At 41.3% G+C, this 19,867-nt stretch overlaps 1 protein-coding gene across 7 annotated transcripts in view; it reads right to left on the bottom strand.

Moving 5' to 3' along the window:
- ndel1a (nudE neurodevelopment protein 1-like 1a) overlaps positions 1-19,867 on the bottom strand; it is a 32,582-nt gene that overhangs the window by 9,460 nt on the left and 3,255 nt on the right. For all 7 annotated transcript variants that reach the window (XM_035749401.2, XM_035749394.2, XM_035749419.2 and 4 more), the window contains exons 2-3: positions 7,208-7,308; positions 83-236 (exon numbers count right to left, since the gene is read on the bottom strand). In XM_035749401.2, the coding sequence (XP_035605294.1) occupies positions 83-236; positions 7,208-7,302 (249 nt within the window). In that variant the 5' untranslated portion in view covers positions 7,303-7,308. The remainder of the gene's footprint in view (positions 1-82; positions 237-7,207; positions 7,309-19,867) is intronic.

The following is a 19,867-nucleotide window of genomic DNA, read 5'->3' on the forward strand; positions in this document are numbered from 1 at the left end:
TAAATTTGTAAATGTAACATTCCAAGCACAGAAAAAAATGAATTCAGTCCTTTAAGTGCATTCATTGCGTTCATCTTGGTACCTTGAGTGAGTCCACCTCGTTCTTGAGCCTGCTGTTCTCAGAGAGCAGGTCTCTCATGCGGTGCTCAGCCTGCCCCAGCTGGGTTTCCAGCTCTGCCTCCAGCTCTCTGCTGCCCTCCTGAAACTCCAGCAGCTCCTCCTGAGCCTCCTGGCAACTGACAGGGCAGACACCACCGGAGAGGACATGGTTAGTAAACCATTGTTATTTTACAGTCCATTGGTATTTACTTAGAAATTAGAAGGACCCAAGAGTGTATCTGAGAGTTATAAATAAAAAGCACACAATTGTGTTGCAGCCTAATGTGATGAATGGTATATTATCCTTGATCTTCTTTATTCATCTAAAAACATACAAAACCCTCATTGCGTCGGTGCTTAAACATACACAAATGTATTAAGGCAATTTAAAAACGGTGGAAATTGAAAGTGCAGATCATGTTACACTGCTTAACAAAACCCACACAGGAGTTGTACTGTTACACTGCTTTAAAAAAGTGCAATATGAAGAAATCGCTCTGCCATTTTCCAAAATTCTAATAGTTCACCTAATTTCAGTTTGTGACAAAACAAGCAGTCAATCCATCTAAAACGATGTGAAATACATGACCAAAAGTATGTGAACACCTGCTCGTCAAACATCTCATTCCAAAATCATTGACATTAATATGGAGTTGATCCCCCTATATAACAAACACCACTCTTCTGGGAAGGCTTTCCACTAGATGCTGGAACATTGCTGCAGGGACTTTCTTCCATTCAGCCACATGAGCATTATTGAGGTTGGGCACTGATGTTGGGCAATAAGGCCTGGCTCGCAGTCTGCATTCCAATTCATACCAAAGGTGTTTGACGGGATTAAGGTCAGGGCTCTGTGCAGGCCAGTCAAGTTCTTCCACACTGAACTCGACAAACCATTTCTGTATGGGCCTTGCTTTGTGCACGGGGGCATTGTCATACGGAAACAGGAGAGGGCCTTCCCCAGACTGTTGCCACAAAGTTGGAAAAACAGAATTGTCTAGAATGTCATTGTATGCTGTAGCGTTAAGATTCCCCTTCACTGGAACTAAGGGGCCTAGCCCAAACCATCAAAACAACAACCCCAGACCATTATTCCTCCACTACCAAACTTTACAGTTGGCGCTATGTGTTGGGGCAGGTAGTGTTCTCCTGGCATGTGCTAAACTCAAGATTATTCCGTAGAACTGCCAGATGGTGACGTGTGATTCATCACGCCAGAGAACGCGTTTGACCTGCTCCAGAGTCCAATGGCGGAAACCTTTACACCACTCCAGCCGACGCTTGGCATTGCACATGGTGATCTTAGGCTTGTGTGTGGTTGCTCGGCCATGGAAACTCAATAGTGAGTGTCGCAACCGAGGACAGACGATTTGTACACGCTTCAAATCACCCGGTGATGCATTGGGCAGACCACACCACCTTCTGGAGAGCCCTGCAGTTGCGGGTGGTGCAGTTGCCGTACCAGATGGTGATACAGCCCAACAGGATGCTCTCAGTTGTGCATGTGTAAAGGTTTGTGAGGGTTTTAGGGGCCAAGACAAATTTCTTCAGCCTCCTGAGTTTGAAGAGGCGCTGTTGCGCCTTCTTCACCTTCACCACACTGTGTGTGTGTGTGGACCATTTCAGATCGTCAGTGAAGCTTTCCACTTTCTCCACTGCAGTGCCGTCGATGTGGATAGGGGTGTGCTCCCTCTGCTGTTTCCTGAAGTCCACGATCAGCTCCTTTGTTTTGTTGACTTTGAGTGAGAGGTTATTTTCCTGGCACCACTCTCAGGGCTCTCACCTCCTCCCTGTGGGTTGTCTCGTCATTGTTGGTAATCAGAGCCTACTTCTGTTGTGCCGTCTGCAAACTTGATGATTGAGTTGGAGTCGTGCATGGCCACGCAATCATGGCTGAGCAGGAGGGGGCTGAGCAAGCACCCTTGTGGGGCCCCTGTGTTGAGGATCAGCAAAGTAGAGGTGTTGTTTCCTACCTTCACCACCTGGGGGCTGCCCATCAGGGAGTCCAGGACCCAGTTGCACAGGGCAGGGTTCAGACCCAGGGCCCCGAGCCTAATGATGAGCACGGAGGGTACTATGGTGTTAAATGCTGAGCTATAGTCGATGAACAGCATTCTTATATTAGGTATTCCTCTTGTCCAGATGGGATAGGGCAGTGTGCAGTGCGATGGCAACTGCATCGTCTGTGACTCTATTGGGGCGGTAAGCAAATTGAAGTGGGTCTTGGGTGGCCGGTAAGGTGGAGGTGATATGGTCCTTGACTAGTCTCTCAAAGCACTTCATGATGACAGAGGTGAGTGCTACAGGGCGATAGTAATTTAGTTTAGTTACCTTTGCTTTCTTGGGTACAGGAACAATGGTGACCATCTTGAAGCATGTGGGGATAACACACTGGGATAGGGAGAGATTGAATATGTCCGTAACCACTCCAGCCAGCTGGTCTGCGCATGCTCTGCCGCCACGGCTAGGCTTGCGAGGGTTAACATGCTTAGATGTCTTACTCACGTCGGCCACGGAGAGCCCACAGTCCTTGGTAGAGGACCGCGTCACGGGCACTGTGTTATCCTCAAAGTGGGCAAAGGTGTTTAGCTTGCCAGGAAACAAGACGCCGGTGCCCGCGACATGGCTGGTTTCCCTTTGTAGTCCGTGATTTTCTGTAGACCCTGACACATAAGTCTCGTGTCTGAGCCGTTGAATTGCGACTCCACTTTGTCTCTCTACTGACATTTTGCCTGTTTGATTGCCTTACGGAGGGAATAACTACACTGTTTGTCTTCAGCCATATTTCCAGTCACCTTGCCATGGTTAAATGCGGTGGTTCGCACTTTCAGTTTCGCGCAAATGCTGCCATCTATCCACGGTTTCGGTAGGTTAATAGTCACAGTGGGTACAACATCTCCTATACACTTCCTGATGAACTCAGTCACCGTATCTGTGTATTCGTCGATGTTATTCTCAGAGGCTACCCGGAACATATCCCAATCCTCGTGATCAAAAAAAACCTTGAAGCATGGATTCTGATTGGTCAGACCAGAGTTAAATAGACCTTAAACAGGAAGTACCTGTGCTGAGTAGACTTGAGCTGCAACTGATTTCCAAAAACGATTGACAATTCTACCAATCTTGTTACAACGACAAAATTAAACATGTTTACAAAAAATTTTATTTTCACATAGTTTTATTTCATACGGTTAATCATAGGGATTAGTGGTTTGGATTATCCCTTTAACAAAGCCCAATGGTTCAACCCAGAAGTCTAACTCAAACAATGTTTAAAAAGGGTTAGCAGTCCAAAACAGTGTTATGGTGGGACTCGTTTCGGTTAACAAAGCCCACACAGGACTTATGCCTCACTATTGTTTGTTTCTTCTGTGTTTTCATATTTGTTTTATGTATTCATGTGTGAGCTGTGCCAAGATATTCCTCTTGTAGGACAATAAACGTGATTCTGATTCAGTTACACTGAACTCACTTGACCCAGCTAATCAAAATAACCCTTTGACTTCCCCTCATTGTTTGATAACACATCTCGTCACTAGTCCACCCTGGCCTCTCCATACGGAAACAGACTGTCTGTTGCTCAGAGCACCAGTAGATATCCTATAAATAACCAGGAGGTTGGGTTGTTTACAGTGGGTATGTGACCAGGGCAGAGCATGTTTTGTGTAGCTCAAACCATTCAGACGTTTCTGTAAAAAGACCCGGCCCCTTACAGGATCAGCCCTCATCTCACAAACCCCACTCCAGCTCAGTTCCCGTTAATTAAAAACGTGCCGGCGTTACGGTTGGACTTGTTGGGCTAACAAAGCTCACATGGGATTTGTACTGTTACACAGCTTAACAGTGTTTCGGGGGGGTGAGTGTGGTTATATAAGTATGTATCTGGCGCCCGCTACAGCCATAGATATACACACAGCTGCTCTAAAAATGTCAGTGTCCGGAGGCCATTGGAATGGCACGCTACAGGCATGTGACAGGCGGGACAGGGTGGAAGGGGAGCCTGGCGGGACAGGGTGGAAGGGGAGCCTGGAGCCACGAAAGCCATCAAACAGAACTCACTGTCCTTCTATGGTGTGTCCTGTGTTGTGACCCTGGGGGCAGTGGTGATTTTGAAGGGGAAAGCCCACTTCCACCATATGTGGTTTATTCCAAACTCAGCAGCACCCTCGTGGCCTTTAAACAGCTTAAGGCAGATGTCCCTATCGAATATCCTTGAGCTGCCAGGGAACACGACCATCCTCCTCACTTTACTACCCAAAATGTTTTTGCAACAGTTTTGGGGGAATCCTCAAGCAAGAGCATCTATTGTTGATACTAAGGAAGAATATCGTACAACTGCTTCACTACCAAATTCATGACAAATTCATCAGAAACACATTTAAATTGAGCAATACAAAGGGAAATGGATTTGAGGTGATGTATCCTCAATAGGTACGCAAAGGTAGAAATATGCAATATCCTTCTTTTGCATATTTGGGTATTATTCAACACACTGGCTATTATTCTCTTGAGCTCTGCCTCCAAACAAGATCACATTTGGTTGGTCTGGACCAGACCAAATCTGAACCAATCATAGAGGTCTATGTTTCACAAGTTAGGACATCACAGTACAGCCCAGTAGAGCAGAGTACAGCGGAGTACAGTACAGCAGATATTTTCAGTACAGTGTACTCTACTCTAGTGTGCTCTACTGTACTGAACTATACAGTACTCTACTTTTCTTTACTGTTCTGTACTCTACCTGGGGTTGCGTTAAGAGTTCAGAAATCAGCATTTTCAAAGCACAGACCTTCACCTGCTTTTTATATTGAAAGTCAGTGTTTTTCTGCTTGAATAGAGTGATTAGGGGCATGCAACTATAGTTTCCGTCACAGAAAATACATTAGTGCAAAACATTTGGCAGAAATGGCTTCATTTTCATCAGATGACAACAAAAGTGCAACACTATTTGGCTAAAAACACACCAGTAAATAATACAATGAAAAAGCAAGTTTATTTTTGGTAAAACAATGCATGGCCATCATATTTCTAATGTTTACCATAGAAAGAATGTAGCCAGCTACATTTCCTAATGCTTTGCATGAAGTTAATCTTGCATTTTATCAGAGAAAAGTAGGGTAGGCTACACCGAGAAAAGACAAGTAGCTACACATCAGTCAGAGCACTGTCTGCTGATAGAATGCCTGTTTGTGAATTCTCATCCGAATGGAAAAGTGCAACTGAAGCACAAAATGAGTCTGATGCCGAGAAGATATTATAATAAGAAGCATTTTAAAATCAGCGTTCACAAAACACAGCAAGATAATTCTCATACATTTTTGCTTTTTATCCAGTGAGAAATTTATAATTCTGCATTAACGTGACCCCTGACTCTACTGTACTGTTTTATACTGTGCTCTACTGTACTGTCCAAACTTGTGTAACATAAACATCTATGACTGGTTCAGATTTGGTCTGGCCAGGGCAGACAGACCAAATTTGAACTACTTTTCAACCTCACTGGACATTCGGTGCCGGTCAATGCTCAATGGGTAAATGGAATGAGGGTAGGTGGTAGGTGTCAGTAAGAGCCAGAAGAAGTGACATTAAGAGAGAAGAGCAGAGGGAGAGCGAGAGAGATCGAGAGAAGCAGGGGGAGAGAGAAAAGGAGAGGGAGAATGAGAGGTTGTCCAGACTGTTTACACTCTTGCTTTGATCACCAGATGACAGAACAAGAAAGAAAACAGTTGAGTTGAACATAACAGTATACCACTGGAAGGGAGGAAAGTAGCAGGTGACCCAACTGTGGTTTGTGACTACGATTTCCCATTGTAGCCAATTAAATTCCGATTATAACATAATTATGAGTTTTAATCACTTTATAATTCATAAACAAACGTGATATCAGTAAAAACACTAACTAATTGGTAGGTCTACCTTTACTTGTTACTTCTGTGAACTTTGAAAATATCTTAAAGATGCAATTCTGTTTCCAAAAACCCACAAGGCAATGTTTCTTACAGAAGGTAAATCATTTCTTCAAACCTAAATATAAGTGTTGATATTAGTTGGGAGGGGTCTTTACTTCAACATTACTGTGCTTTCTAATAACTTTTAAGGTTTTTTCTGACAGATGTTGTCTAAGACAATGTGTTGTTGTTTGTGTCGCACTGCTTTGCTTTATCTTGGCCAGGGCGCCCACAGTTATAAATGAGAACTTGTTCTCAACTAGCCTACCTGGATAAATAAAGGTGAAATAAAAAATAAAAAGACCCTCTTTTCCATCTGTTTGAACAGAAATCAAAGCCTTTGCTTATTCCTAATTGGTAGGATGGGAAAATGGTTGAAAAATATATATGCCTTAAAATACATATGCCTAAAAATAGACTTTTAGCTTTCATTTTACACCCAACGTGGCATGTTCCTATAAACTTCACATGTTGGTGCTCATGGGTCCTTTAACATGGAAATTCCCCTTAAATAACTGGTTGTAGTTTCCCCCTAGTGCTGGGTGTGTCTGTGGTCCACTGCGATCTTATCAGCAGTCTTATTTCAAACAGCAGTAGGCCTATGCTGTGTGATGAGGATGTTCATTGAGAGAAATAGACCAGAGATAATTCCATTACAGAGAGCAGAGTGACGTCTGCTGCTCACTGCCAGTCTCTCACAGATGAGAAAAGATAAATCTAACACCGCTATTACGTAATCCCATTCAGTAGACTACATTAGAATAGAGAGACATACTAGGGCTTCTGTTTTTAATGTGAAACCAGATCTGTGCCTTTGGAAGTATACAGGAGCATTGAAGGTCTTATAAGGTCTTACCATAAAGGACTTTCACAGGTGAAACTGGATCTATTATTCATTACAGCTCTTTAAAATGACAGCATGATGAAAGCCATTTGAGGTCCATGTAACAAGTCTGGCTGGGGAATTTCCTTTCAGAAGTATTCATGATTTTAAAGTACAGGTACAGGTAGTGTTACTCTGATCCCACACACACAGTGTAACCACAGGATTCAAAAATCATACTGTAACACCTCGGAGTTTCTTGTGTGAGTTCAAGTAAAAGTTACGCCTGATTATGACCATAGTGTAACACAAAAGGCATAATTTGTGCATATCTTACTTTTTCTTGTACTTGAGGGAAAGAGCCTTCCAGAAGTTAATCTCCTCGTCTTTCGAGGAGAATTTTGGAATCATATCAGTGTCCATGGTATACATGTAGATCTGAAAAATCAACAGAAACAAGTTCTATTACACAATTGCACATGGTAAAACAATCAATCATATGTATCAGTATCACTGTTGGGTCACAAAAGTTGAGTGGCAAACAACCACCATAGCAAATATGATACAGCGGGGCAAAAAAAGATGAGAGAGGCCTGTAATTTTCATCATAGGTACACTTCAACTATGACAGACAAAATGAGAAAGAAAATCCAGAAAATCACATTGTAGGATTTTTTATGAATTTATTTGCAAGTTATGGTGGAAAATAAGTATTTGGTCACCTACAAACCAGCCAGATTTCTGGCTCTCACAGACCTGTAACTTATTCTTTAAAAGGCTCCTCTGTCCTCCACTCGTTACCTGTATTAATGGCACATGTTTAACAGTATAAACAGCACAGTATAAAAGACACCTGTGCACAACCTCAAACAGTCACACTACAAACTCCACTATGGCCAAGACCAAAGAGCTGTCAAAGGACACCAGAAACAAAATTATAGACCTGCACCAGGCTGGGAAGACTGAATCTCCAATAGGTAAGCAGCTTGGTTTGAAGAAATCAACTGTGGGAGCAATTATTAGGAAATGGAAGACATACAAGACCACTGATAATCTCCCTCAATCTGGGGTTCCACGCAAGATCTCACCCCGTGGGGTCAAAATGATCACAAGAACGGTGAGCAAAAATCCCCCCAAACAACACACGGGGGGACCTAGTGAATGACCTGCAGAGAGCTGGGACCAAAGTAACAAAGCCTACCATCAGCAAGGGCATTGAAGATGAAACGTGGCTGGGTCTTTCAGCATGACAATGATCCCAAACACACCGCCCGGGCAACGAAGGAGTGGCTTCGTAAGAAGCATTTCAAGGTCCTGGAGTGGCCTAGCCAGTCTCCAGATCTCAACCCCATAGAAAATCTTTGGAGGGAGTTGAAAGTCCGTGTTGCCCAGCAACAGCCCCAAAACATCACTGCTCTAGAGGAGATCTGCATGGAGGAATGGGCCAAAATACCAGCAACAGTGTGTGAAAACCTTGTGAAGACTTACAGAAAACATTTGACCTTTGTCATTGCCAACAAAGGGTATATAACAAAGTATTGAGATAAACTGTTGTTATTGACCAAATACTTATTTTCCACCATAATTTGCAAATAAATTCATAAAAAATCCTACAATGTGATTTTTTGGATTTTTTTTTTCTCATTTGGTTTGTCATAGTTGAAGTGTACCTATGATGAAAATTTACAGGCCTCTCATCTTTTTAAGTGGGAGAACTTACACAATTGGTGGCTGACTAAATACTTTTGCCCCACTGTACATTAGATATTTTGCCAAGAAGGACATAGAATAGGACCAGAGTAGAGTACACAGAGTATCCATCAGTGACACGGAGGACATTTTTCATTAGACACACTTGACAAAGTGACCTGCAGTATCCTGTTCTGTCCTTTTCAATCAATACAATTACAGCATCCTCTCAAGCTTTCTCTGTACAGTTGTAGTCGAGTGCCATATTGTGTTTATGCGTAATGGTTGAGTGCCCTCTCTTCTGTATCGAGTTACAAGACACATAACTGATTGGAATGATGACCAACTCCGCAATTCAACTCATCCAGTAATAATTTATTATGCACTGTGTGCCAAAGCCATAGAACCTCTCTTCTGAAGAGAGGTTGGTGTACAAAACCGAAAGTAAGAGGCAAAAACGAAACTTAAGAATGGGAAGCTTAGAAATAGAGCACATATAACCGCCTCTTCTTGCTTCCAATGAGAATGACAGATCATTAACTCACATTTGTGTGTGAATTTGGTCATTTTCCTCCAGCACAGAAAGGAAGGGATTTAACAACAACGCAGATTTGAGTTTCCTGGAATTAGCCTAGACTTTGTGACATGATTTCAAAAAAGAGATGTGTTATATCATTGAGATCTGCGATGTCAACTGCTGTTGCACTAATAAGTCCAAGATAACTCTCGCCATTCAATGTAAAAATAAGCATAAAAGCCAATTAGTACATTTGAGCATGTTCAATTATGACTAGCTTAATGTTCTGCAGGACCATGGAGAACAACTCATTATTGCAAGTTCCTTGGTGTGTTATTCTTACTATGTAGAAAAGTCCACAGCTACTGCTCCATAAAGGAAATATATGCAGTGAATAGTGATGATAAAAGTGAAATAGGTGGCAGTATAAAATGAGACACTCATTTCCCTGGGGTAGAAGTATGACTAGAAGTCCCATTCATCACAGTTACTCCATAATTAGAGTTAAGGGAATGGAGGTGAGGCTCTGCATATTAAACCAGCCCGGAGCCCTGAGCCAAGGCCATGGGGAGGGGGGCAGACTGCTGTATAACAGACTGTTGCTATATTGCTTCCAATCAAATGTCAGCGCTATGGGTTGATACAGGCCTAATGACTCACGGAGTAAGTTTATGTGGGCACTGTAGAATAATCTGATAAAAGGCTGCAAGTGAATATCAATTTAAATAATTTTAATAAATAAGCGTTTTTGGTGGGTGCTTATATTGGTCCCATATCCCAACCTTCCCTGAGACACCATCACAGAGTGAGGTCATGGCAAAGTCACGGCAAGGGTCGGCCATTATCAACAGCAAACCAGCAATTTGGTTTGAGTGCCTTGTTCAAGGGCACATTGACAGATTTTTTTCACCTTGTCAGCTCTGGGATTCAAACTAGCAACCTTTTGGTTACTGGCCCAACGCTCTAACTGCTAGGCTACCTGCCACCTTTGATATCAGTTGCCTAGGATGCAAGAGCCTAGCACCTAGATCACACCGACACCAGAAGTACATTCATTTCCAATGTTACACTGTGTTTGTCTCGCAGCATTCAGTTGCAGAGGCAGTTGCAGTACATTCTGTGTGGTGCATATGTTGGATTTATTGAACGTATACGTAAAACTGTTTGAATATACAAATTTGACAGAAATGGTAGCAGAAGGTGAATGTTGAACTTTTGTTGTACACATATCCAGATGATGCTGCATACCATTTTGCGCAATGACGCTAAATCGGTGTGATCGAGGCGTAAGTGTACTGTAGTAGGTCAAATGAACATGTGGAATCTAGATTGGGATTTTAAATAGATTCTACTCACTTTCAATTCTGCAACGAATGTGGGGTTTTGACGAACGTAAACAATGGTCAACACAGGAAGTAGCCTAGGTACAGTGTCTTCAGAAAGTATTCCTACCCCTTACAGCCTGAATTCAAAATGGATTAAATATATTTTTCCCCCTCACCCATTTACACAAAATACACAATGACAAAGTAAATTTTTAAAAAAACATTTAGCTCATAAAATCCAGAAATATCAAATTTACACAAGCATTCATGCCCCTGATTCAACCCTTTGTTGAAAGACCTTTGGCAGCGATTACAGCGGTGAGTCTTTCTGGGTAAGTCTCGAAGAGCTTTGCACACCTGGATTGTACAACATTTGCCCAATATTCTTTTCAATACTCTTCAAGCTCTATCAAATTGTTTGTTGATCATTGCAAGACAACCATTTTCAGGTCTTGCCATAGATTTTTAAGTACATTTAAGTCAAAACTAACTCGCCCTCTCAGGAACATTCACAGTCTTCAAATCTACTCGTGTAGATTTGGCCTTGTGTTTTTTAAGTTATTTATTGTCCTCCTGAAAGGGGAATTCAGACAATCAGGTTTTCCTCTAAGATTTTCCCTGGGCTTATCTCCATTCCATTTATTTAACTCTTGAAAAACTCCCTAGTCCTTAACGATTACAAGCACACCCATAACATGATGCAGCCACCACTGTGCTTGAAAGCATGGAGAGCTGTACTCCGTAGTGTGTTGTATATAACATGAGACTTCAATATTCCAAGGTAAGAGGTTTTAGGTTGTAGTTAATATAGTATTTATAGGACTATTTCTCTCTATACCATTTGTATTTCATTAACCGTTGACTATTGGATGTTCTTATAGGCACTTTAGTATTGCCAGTGTAACAGTATAGCTTCCGTCCCTCTCCTCACCCCTACCTGGGCTCGAACCAGGAACACATTGACAACAGCCACACTCGAAGCAGCGTTACCCATCGCTCCACAAAAGCCGTGGCCCTTGCAGAGCAAGGGGATTAACTACTCCAAGTCTCAGAGCGGGTGACGTTTGATTCGCTATTAGTGCACACCCCACGAAAGTGCTGTTTGAATGAATGCTTACGAGCCTACTGCTGCCTACCATCGCTCAGTCAGACTGCTCTATCAAATATCAAATCATAGACTTAATTATAACATAATAACACACAGAAAAACGAGCCTTTGGTCATTAATATGGTCGAATCCGGAAACTATCATTTAGAAAACAAAACTTTATTATTTCAGTGAAATACGGAACCGTTCGGTATTTTATCTAACAGGTGGCATCCCTAAGTCTAAATATTCTTGTTACATTGTACAACCTTCAATGTTATGTCATATTTACGTAAAATTCTGGCAAATTAGTTCGCAATGAACCAGGCTGCCCAAACTGTTGCATATACCCTGACTCTGCGTGCAATGAACACAAGAGAAGTGACACCATTTCACCTGGTTAATATCGCTTGCTAACCTGGATTTCTTTTAGCTAAATACGCAGGTTTAAAATATATATATATATACTTCTGGGTATTGATTTTAGGAAAGGCATTGGTTTTTATGGTTAGGTACAGTCGTGCAACGATTTCGCAAATGCGCTTTTGTTAAATCATCCCCCAGCGTTGCATCGATTATATGCAACGCAGGACACGCTAGGTAAACTGGTAATATCATCAACCATGTGTAGTTAACTAGTAATTATGATTGATTGTTTTTTATAAGATAAGTTTAATGCTAGCTAGCAACTTACCTTGGCTTCTACTGCATTCGCTTAACAGGCAGGCTCCTCGTGGAGTGCAATGAGAGGCAGGTGGTTAGTGTTGGACGAGTTAACCGTAAGGTTGCAAGATTGAATCCCTGAGCTGACAAGGTAAAAATCTGTCGTTCTGCCCCTGAACAAGGCAGTTAACCCACCGTTCCTAGGCCGTCATTGAAAATAAGAATGTGTTCTTAACCGACTTGCCTACTTAAATGTGTAAAAAAATATATAATAAAATAAAAATTGGCAAAATCGGCACCCAAAAATACAGATTTCTGATTGTTATGAACACTTGAAATCGGCCCTAATTAAATCCGCCATTCCAATTAATCGGTCGACCTCTAGTCAATACTTTCTGAAGGCACTGTATCTCTCAGCAGCAGAGAGGAATTTCTAGCACATGGATACCAGTGTGCTGACAATCATTGACAATTGCAAAATATAGTTTCACAGTGGGTGTGTCACATTACATATCTGCAAAGAAAGTTGAGAGTGTATCTGGGCAAATAACTTCGACATAAACGTTGGGTTTTACAGGTACGAGCTCAGTCAATACTATTATATTTTTTAGGGCAAATACAAAGCAAAAGTAGTTTTTTTTTTACCAACAATTCCATCAGATCCTTAACTTTAAGCCCCAGCTGTCAGAGCAGCTCACAGATCACTGGACCTGTACATAGCCCATCTGTAAATAGCCCATCCAACTACCTCATCCCCATAATGTTATTTATTTTGCTCCTTTGCACCAAAGTATCTCTACTTGCACACTCATCTTCTGTACATCTATCACTCCAGTGTTTAATTATTTACCTCCCTTATCCTACCTAATTTGCACACACTGACCTTTATTGTATTATTGACTGTATGTTTGTTTATTTATTCCATGTGTAACTCTGTGTTGTTTGTGTCGCACTGCATTGCTTTATCCAGGTCACAGGTCACAGCTGTACATGAGAACTTGTTCTCAACTAGCCTAACTGGATTTTTTTGAAGACAAAGCAAATGGCTACGTGATCTGCAAAAAAAGTCCCTAACACTGACCTTCTGCCCTGCGATTAATACAAGTGGGCAACTAAGTGTTAAGTAGGGGCAATTACAGATTTTTCACTTTAAAATGTATACCGCCCCCCAAAATATTTGATTTCCAAATTTAATAAACCATATGCACATGGGCTATTTTTAACAATTTCCACAGAACATTTTACAGGAAGAACTGTGCAGATATAAAGTTTGGTTACAGAATAAAACAGATTTTTACCATAATTCAGTTTTCCAGTAAATGTTTTGCACTGCGTAAACTGTTCAAAGTAGTCATTGTGCATAGAGTTGTATGGTTAGTTAAACATTGAAATCAATAGTTGTTGTTTGGCATACATTTTAAAGTGAAAAAAATCAGTCTCAGCATAGTTCTGTAACCATGGAATTTCCCATAGACTACCACTCAAGAAAAGAGTGAGAAGTAGCCTAGCTAAATAGACAGATGGACAATACTTATGTTGTGCAGTACAGTTAGTGGCATTGATAAAAACCTTGGGAACCAATGTTGCTGACTGACTGACCTTTGCTCTGGCATCAAGTTACATTGAATGTAGTGACATAAAATACTATTCATGGCCACAAAGGACTGAGAGACTGAGTCAGACAGTCTTGAGCGAGGCAGTAAAACAGCTTAATTTTCTGTACAGAAATCATACAAGGATGAACAGAATACTGCAGTGGAGGATGAACAGAATACTGCAGTGGAGGATGAACAGAATACTGCAATGGAGGATGAACAGAATACTGCAATGGAGGATGAACAGAATACTGCAATGGAGGATGAACAGAATACTGCAATGGAGGATGAACAGAATACTGCAATGGAGGATGAACAGAATACTGCAATGGAGGATGAACAGAATACTGCAATGGAGGATGAACAGAATACTGCAATGGAGGATGAACAGAATACTGCAATGGAGGATGAACAGAATACTGCAATGGAGGATGAACAGAATACTGCAATGGAGGATGAACAGAATACTGCAATGGAGGATGAACAGAATACTGCAATGGAGGATGAACAGAATACTGCAATGGAGGATGAACAGAATACTGCAATGGAGGATGAACAGAATACTGCAGTGGATTGCCAACTTGCCATGTAGTCTAGCTTGTTCTGTGATTTACTTAAAGTCCACTACTCATTCTAGTATTAAAGTGGAACTGAAACACTCAAATCAACCTACAACATTCTTTTACATGTCAAGTATGGTAACCTTGAACATGTTAAGAAAATGCTTTTAGAACATAATGTTAAACATTTGAGTGCCTAGCACAAGCTTAGAGAGATGTGGCTGCAGCCATACTGATACAATGTCATGGAAAGTTCAGCACACGTACTTCACTCACCGCTTTTTGATCAAAACTGATCGAGAAGTGAATAAACTGAAAGCTAAAACTACCCATTTGAGATGGAACAACAATGAAATGCTAATAATCATGTTAACAAGCCGGTATGGTGTGGTAAAAATATCCACTTGCATGCGTTTGAACTTATTCAGCTGTAGGCTACAATAAAGCTATTTTTACATGGGCAGGGGCATCGGATCTACCGTCACCCGACATTAGTAAGCGAGCTAAATTAATGATGTCCACAATAACAAAGTAGTTAGCTAACATTGAATAAGCCTGTATAGTCCAATCAAAAACCCACTAGCATATGTTTTTGTGTTCTTTCAGCAAGCAAAGTCTGTGTTAACCTCTGAGCGTCGATTGACGCACAAGTGCAACAAGTCCTATATCAACATAACCTGAAAGGCTGCTCAGCAAGGAAGAAGCCACTGCTCCAAAATCGCCATAAAAAAAAGCCAGACTACTGTTTGCAACTGCACACGGGGACAAAGATTGTACTTTTTGGAGAAATGTCCTTTGGTCTGATGAAACAAAAAAATAACTGTTTGGCCATAATCACCATCGTTATGTTTGGAGGAAAAAGGGGAAGACTTGCAAGCCGAAGAACACCATCTCAAGCGCGAAGCACGGGGGTGGCAACATGTTGTGGGGGTGCTTTGTTGCTGCAGGAGGGACTAGTGCAGATGGCATTGTGAGGAAGGAAAATTATGTGGATATATTGAACCAACATCTCAAGACATCAGTCATGAAGTTAAAGCTTGGTCGCAAATGGGTCTTCCAAATGGACAATGACCCCAAGCATACTTCCAAAGTTGTGGCAAAATGGCTTAAGGACAACAAAGTCAAAGTGGCCATCACAAAGCCCTGACCTCAATCCTATAGAAAAATAGTGAGCCGAACTGAAAAAGCGTTTGCGAGCAAGGAGGCCCACAAAACACCAGCTCTGTCAGGAGGAATGGGCCAAAATTCAACCAACTTATTGTGGGAAGCTTGTGGAAGGCTCCCCAAAACATTTCACCCAAGTTAAACAATTTAAAGGCAATGCTACCAAATACTAATTGAATGTATGTAAACTTCTCACTCACTGGGAATGTGATGAAAGAAATAAAAGCTGAAATAAATCTTCCTCTACTATTATTCTGACATTTACATTCTTAAAATAAAGTGGTGATCCTAACTGACCTAAGACAGGGAATTTTCACTCTGATTAAATGTCAGGAATTGTGTAAAAACTGAGTTTAAATGTTTTTGGCTAAGGTGTATGTAAACTTCCGAATTCAACTGTATGTAGCATCCAAACGGTTTGAACAACAAACTATTATGACCACTATGAAAAGGGGAGACTCTCACGAACATGGTGTTCTTGGGACTCGTCTGAAGGAAGTTTTTTTTTTTAACAAAACGGAAGTATGAATATATTTTATTTAACCCCTTTTTGAGTAGGGACAAAACAAATATATATATATATATTAGCGGTCGACCAATTAATCGGAATGGCCGATTAATTAGGGCCGATTTCAAGTTTTCATAATAATCAGAAATTGGTATTTTTGGACACCGATTGACGATTTTATTTACTTATTATTATTTTTTGTTTTTACACCTTTATTTAACTAGGCAAGTCAGTTCTTATTTTCAATGACGGCCTAGGAACGGTGGGTTAACTGCCTTCTTCAGGGGCAGAACGACAGATTTTTACCTTGTCAACTCTGGATTTCAATCTTGCAACCTTACAGTTAACTAGTCCAATGCTCTAACCACCTGCTTCTCATTGCACTCCACGAGGAGCCTGTTACACGAATGCAGTGAGAAGCCAGGCTAAGTTGCTAGCTAGCATTAAACTTATCTTCATAAAAAAACAAAGGTAATTCAAATAAATTCAAATTCAACCTAGCTAATTTCCGATTAATACAATTTTTTTGGACTACAGAGGTAGCAAAACTGTACTCCAAATCTATGATACTCCCCCACTTATACTGCTTGACTAGTTGGGCCCAAGCTTGCTGTAAAACATTAAGACCTATTTAGTCTGTCTACAAACAGGCTCTCAAAGTGCTTGATAGGAAGCCCAATAGCCATCATCACTGTTACATCCTCAGAAAGCATGAGCTCCTGAGTTGGGAAAATCTTGTGCAATACACAGATGCATGTCTTGTATTCAAGATCCTAAATGGCCTGGCTCCCCCTCCACTCAGTATTTTTGTTAAACAGAAAACCCAAACATATGGCAGCAGATCCACAAGGTCTGCCATGAGAGGTGACTGTATAGTTCCCTTAAGGAAAAGCACCTTTAGTAAATCCATTTCTCTGTGAGCTTCCCATGTCTGGAATACACTGCCATCAGACACACATAACTGCACCACATATCACACTTTCACAAAATGCTTGAAGACATGGCTAAGATTTGTGAACATGGTCCCAAGCTGTGTGTTGCCGCTTTCTATGTCTGTAAGGTGTGGAAACACTGTTGCTTTTATGAAATTTGTCTTGCTGCTTTTTGTTCTCTCTTGCTTGTCCTATGTTGCTATTGTCTATATTGTAATTGTTTTTAATAACCTTCCCAGGGACTGCGGTTGAAAATTAGCCGGCTGGCTAAAACCAGCACTTTTACTGAAACGTTGATTAATGTGCACTGTCCCTGTAAAAAATAAAATAAACTCAAACTCACAGTACCAGTCAAAAGTTTGGACACACCTACTCATTTAAGGGTTTTCCCTTATTTTGTACTATTTTCTTCATTGTAGAATAATAGTGAAGACATCAAAATGAAATAACACATATGGAATCATGTAGCAACCAAAAAATAAGAGTGTTAAACAAATCAAAATATTTTATATTTGAGAATAATGCATTTGAGCCAATAAGTTGTGTTGTGACAAAGTAGGGTTGGTATCCAGAAGATAGCCCTATTTGGTAAAAGACCAAGTCCATATTATGGCAAGAACAGCTCAAATAAGCAAAGAGAAACAACAGTCCATCATTACTTTAAGACATGAAAGTCAGTTCGAATTATTTCAAGAACTTTGAAAGTTTCTTCAAGTGCAGTCGCAAAAACCATCAAGCGCTATGACTCTGATGAGGACCGCCACAGGAAAGTGTCCATTTCATCTTGTCCAACTGTGTATGTAGCATTTCATGTAAACCCTGTTTATTGTCTGCATCGAAGTAACAGTCCTTGTACCTAGCATCGAGCATGGTGGCAACACAGTAGAGGCTCTGAGAGAACGCCAGCGAATCGCTTGTTCACAGCCTCGCATACTTTTGTAAGTTTTAACCCCACGGTCTGTGTCGGCAGTTTAGTTGAGCAGGCATTTCAATGCCATGACAGAGGGCAGACACAGTTGATTAGCTTATTTCTCAAGTCAGTTGTTCGAACGGCGTGTTCAAGTTTCAAACATGTTCTCAAATGCCATTGAAATGGAAGCAGTGGTATAAGAACCAGCACATTCTTGAGCATGCAATATGGCTTTCCTAAGCATGAAATCCTCTTCAACCCACTGTGCTGTCAGACTCAGCATGCTCATGGTGCCGACATCGTTGGTCCAAATGTCAGTCTTGAAGCTAATAGCAGTGGACGCCCATAGCAAGTATCTCAGATGTACGTTTCAATAATACTGTGCAACTCCGGTAGGGCAACATCTGAAAAATAGTGTGTACCGGGGCTCGACCAGTCAGCAAAAGCCAACATCATCCACGACAGAGGACGGTTGATTGTCAAGGGCAATGAATTCCATTATCTTGGCATTAATGGATTTCGCCTTTGAGTTGTCTTGCTGAAATGTTCTTACTCTTTCAAATGACTGCTCGAGTTGTTGGAAGTGTGCGCTTTGTATTTTTTTGCTTTTGTTCTGTGTAGCGCTGTATTTTTCATGGCGTCATTACGTCATCTGCTTACGTTATATAGGTATGAACGTCAGCTTTGACATCGGTTTTGCACAGGCGTTAAACCAGACATTGGTCCTATGCTGATGTTGGCATTTTTAGCTTTTATCGGCCGTTTCCGATATGCTCACCGATATATTGTCCATCCCTACAAAACATGGTACAAACATTATTGGGCACTGACAACAGCACAAAGGGCAAGAAGGTAGAGACAACAATACATCACGCGAAACAGCCACAACTGTGAATTTGTGGTCGAATTGCTGCAAAAGGACACAAATAATAAGAAGAGACTTGCTTGGGCCAAGAAACACGAGCAATGGACATTAGGCTGGTGGAAATCTGTCCTTTGGTCTGATGAGTCCAAATTTGAGATCTTTGGTTCCAAACGTTGTGTCTTTGTGAGATGCAGAGTATGTGAACAGATGATCTCTGTATCTGTAATTCCCACTGTGAAGCATGGGGGAGGTGTGATGATGTGGGGATGCGTTGCTGGTGACACTGTCTGTGATTTATTTAGAATTCAAGGCACACTTAACATGGCTACCACAGCATTCTGCAGCGATACGCCACCCCATCTAGTTTGCGCTTAGTGGGACTATCATTTGTTTTTCAACACAACAAGGACCCAACACACCTCCAGGCGGTGTAAGGGCTATTTGGCCTAGAAGGAGATTGATGGAGCGCTGCATCAGATGACCTGGCCTCCACAATCACCCGACCTCAACCCAATTGAGATTGTTTGGGATGTGTTGGACTGCAGAGTGAAGGAAAAGGAGCCAACAAGTGCTCAGCATAAAAAACTGGAAAAGCATTCCAGGTGAAGCTGGTGGGTTAACTGCCTTGTTCAGGGGCAGAACGAACGACAGATTTTTACCTTGTCAGCTCGGGGGATTCAATCTTGCAACCTTACAGTTAACTAGTCCAACGCTCTAACCACCTGATTACATTGCACTCCACGAGGAGCCTGCCTTGCAGTAAAGCCAATGTAAGTTGCTAGCTAGCATTAAACTTATCTTATAAAAAACAATCAATCATAATCACTAGTTAACTACACATGGTTAATGATATTACTAGTTTATCTAGCATGTCCTGCGTTGCATATAATCGATAAGGTGCGTATTCGCGAAAAAGGACTGTCGTTGCTCCAATGTGTACCTAACCATAAACATCAATGCCTTTCTTAAAATCAATACACAGAAGTATATATTTTTAAACCTGTATATTTAACTAAAATAAATCCAGGTTAGCAGGCAATATTAACCAGGTGAAATTGTGTCACTTCTCTTGCGTTCATTGCACGCAGAGTCAGTGTATATGCAACAGTTTGGGCCGCCTAATTTGCCAGATTTTTACGTAATTATGACATAACATTGAAGGTTGTGCAATGTAACAGGAAT

Source organism: Oncorhynchus keta, chromosome 3 (assembly GCF_023373465.1).
Source record: "Oncorhynchus keta strain PuntledgeMale-10-30-2019 chromosome 3, Oket_V2, whole genome shotgun sequence".
NCBI lineage: Eukaryota > Metazoa > Chordata > Actinopteri > Salmoniformes > Salmonidae > Oncorhynchus > Oncorhynchus keta.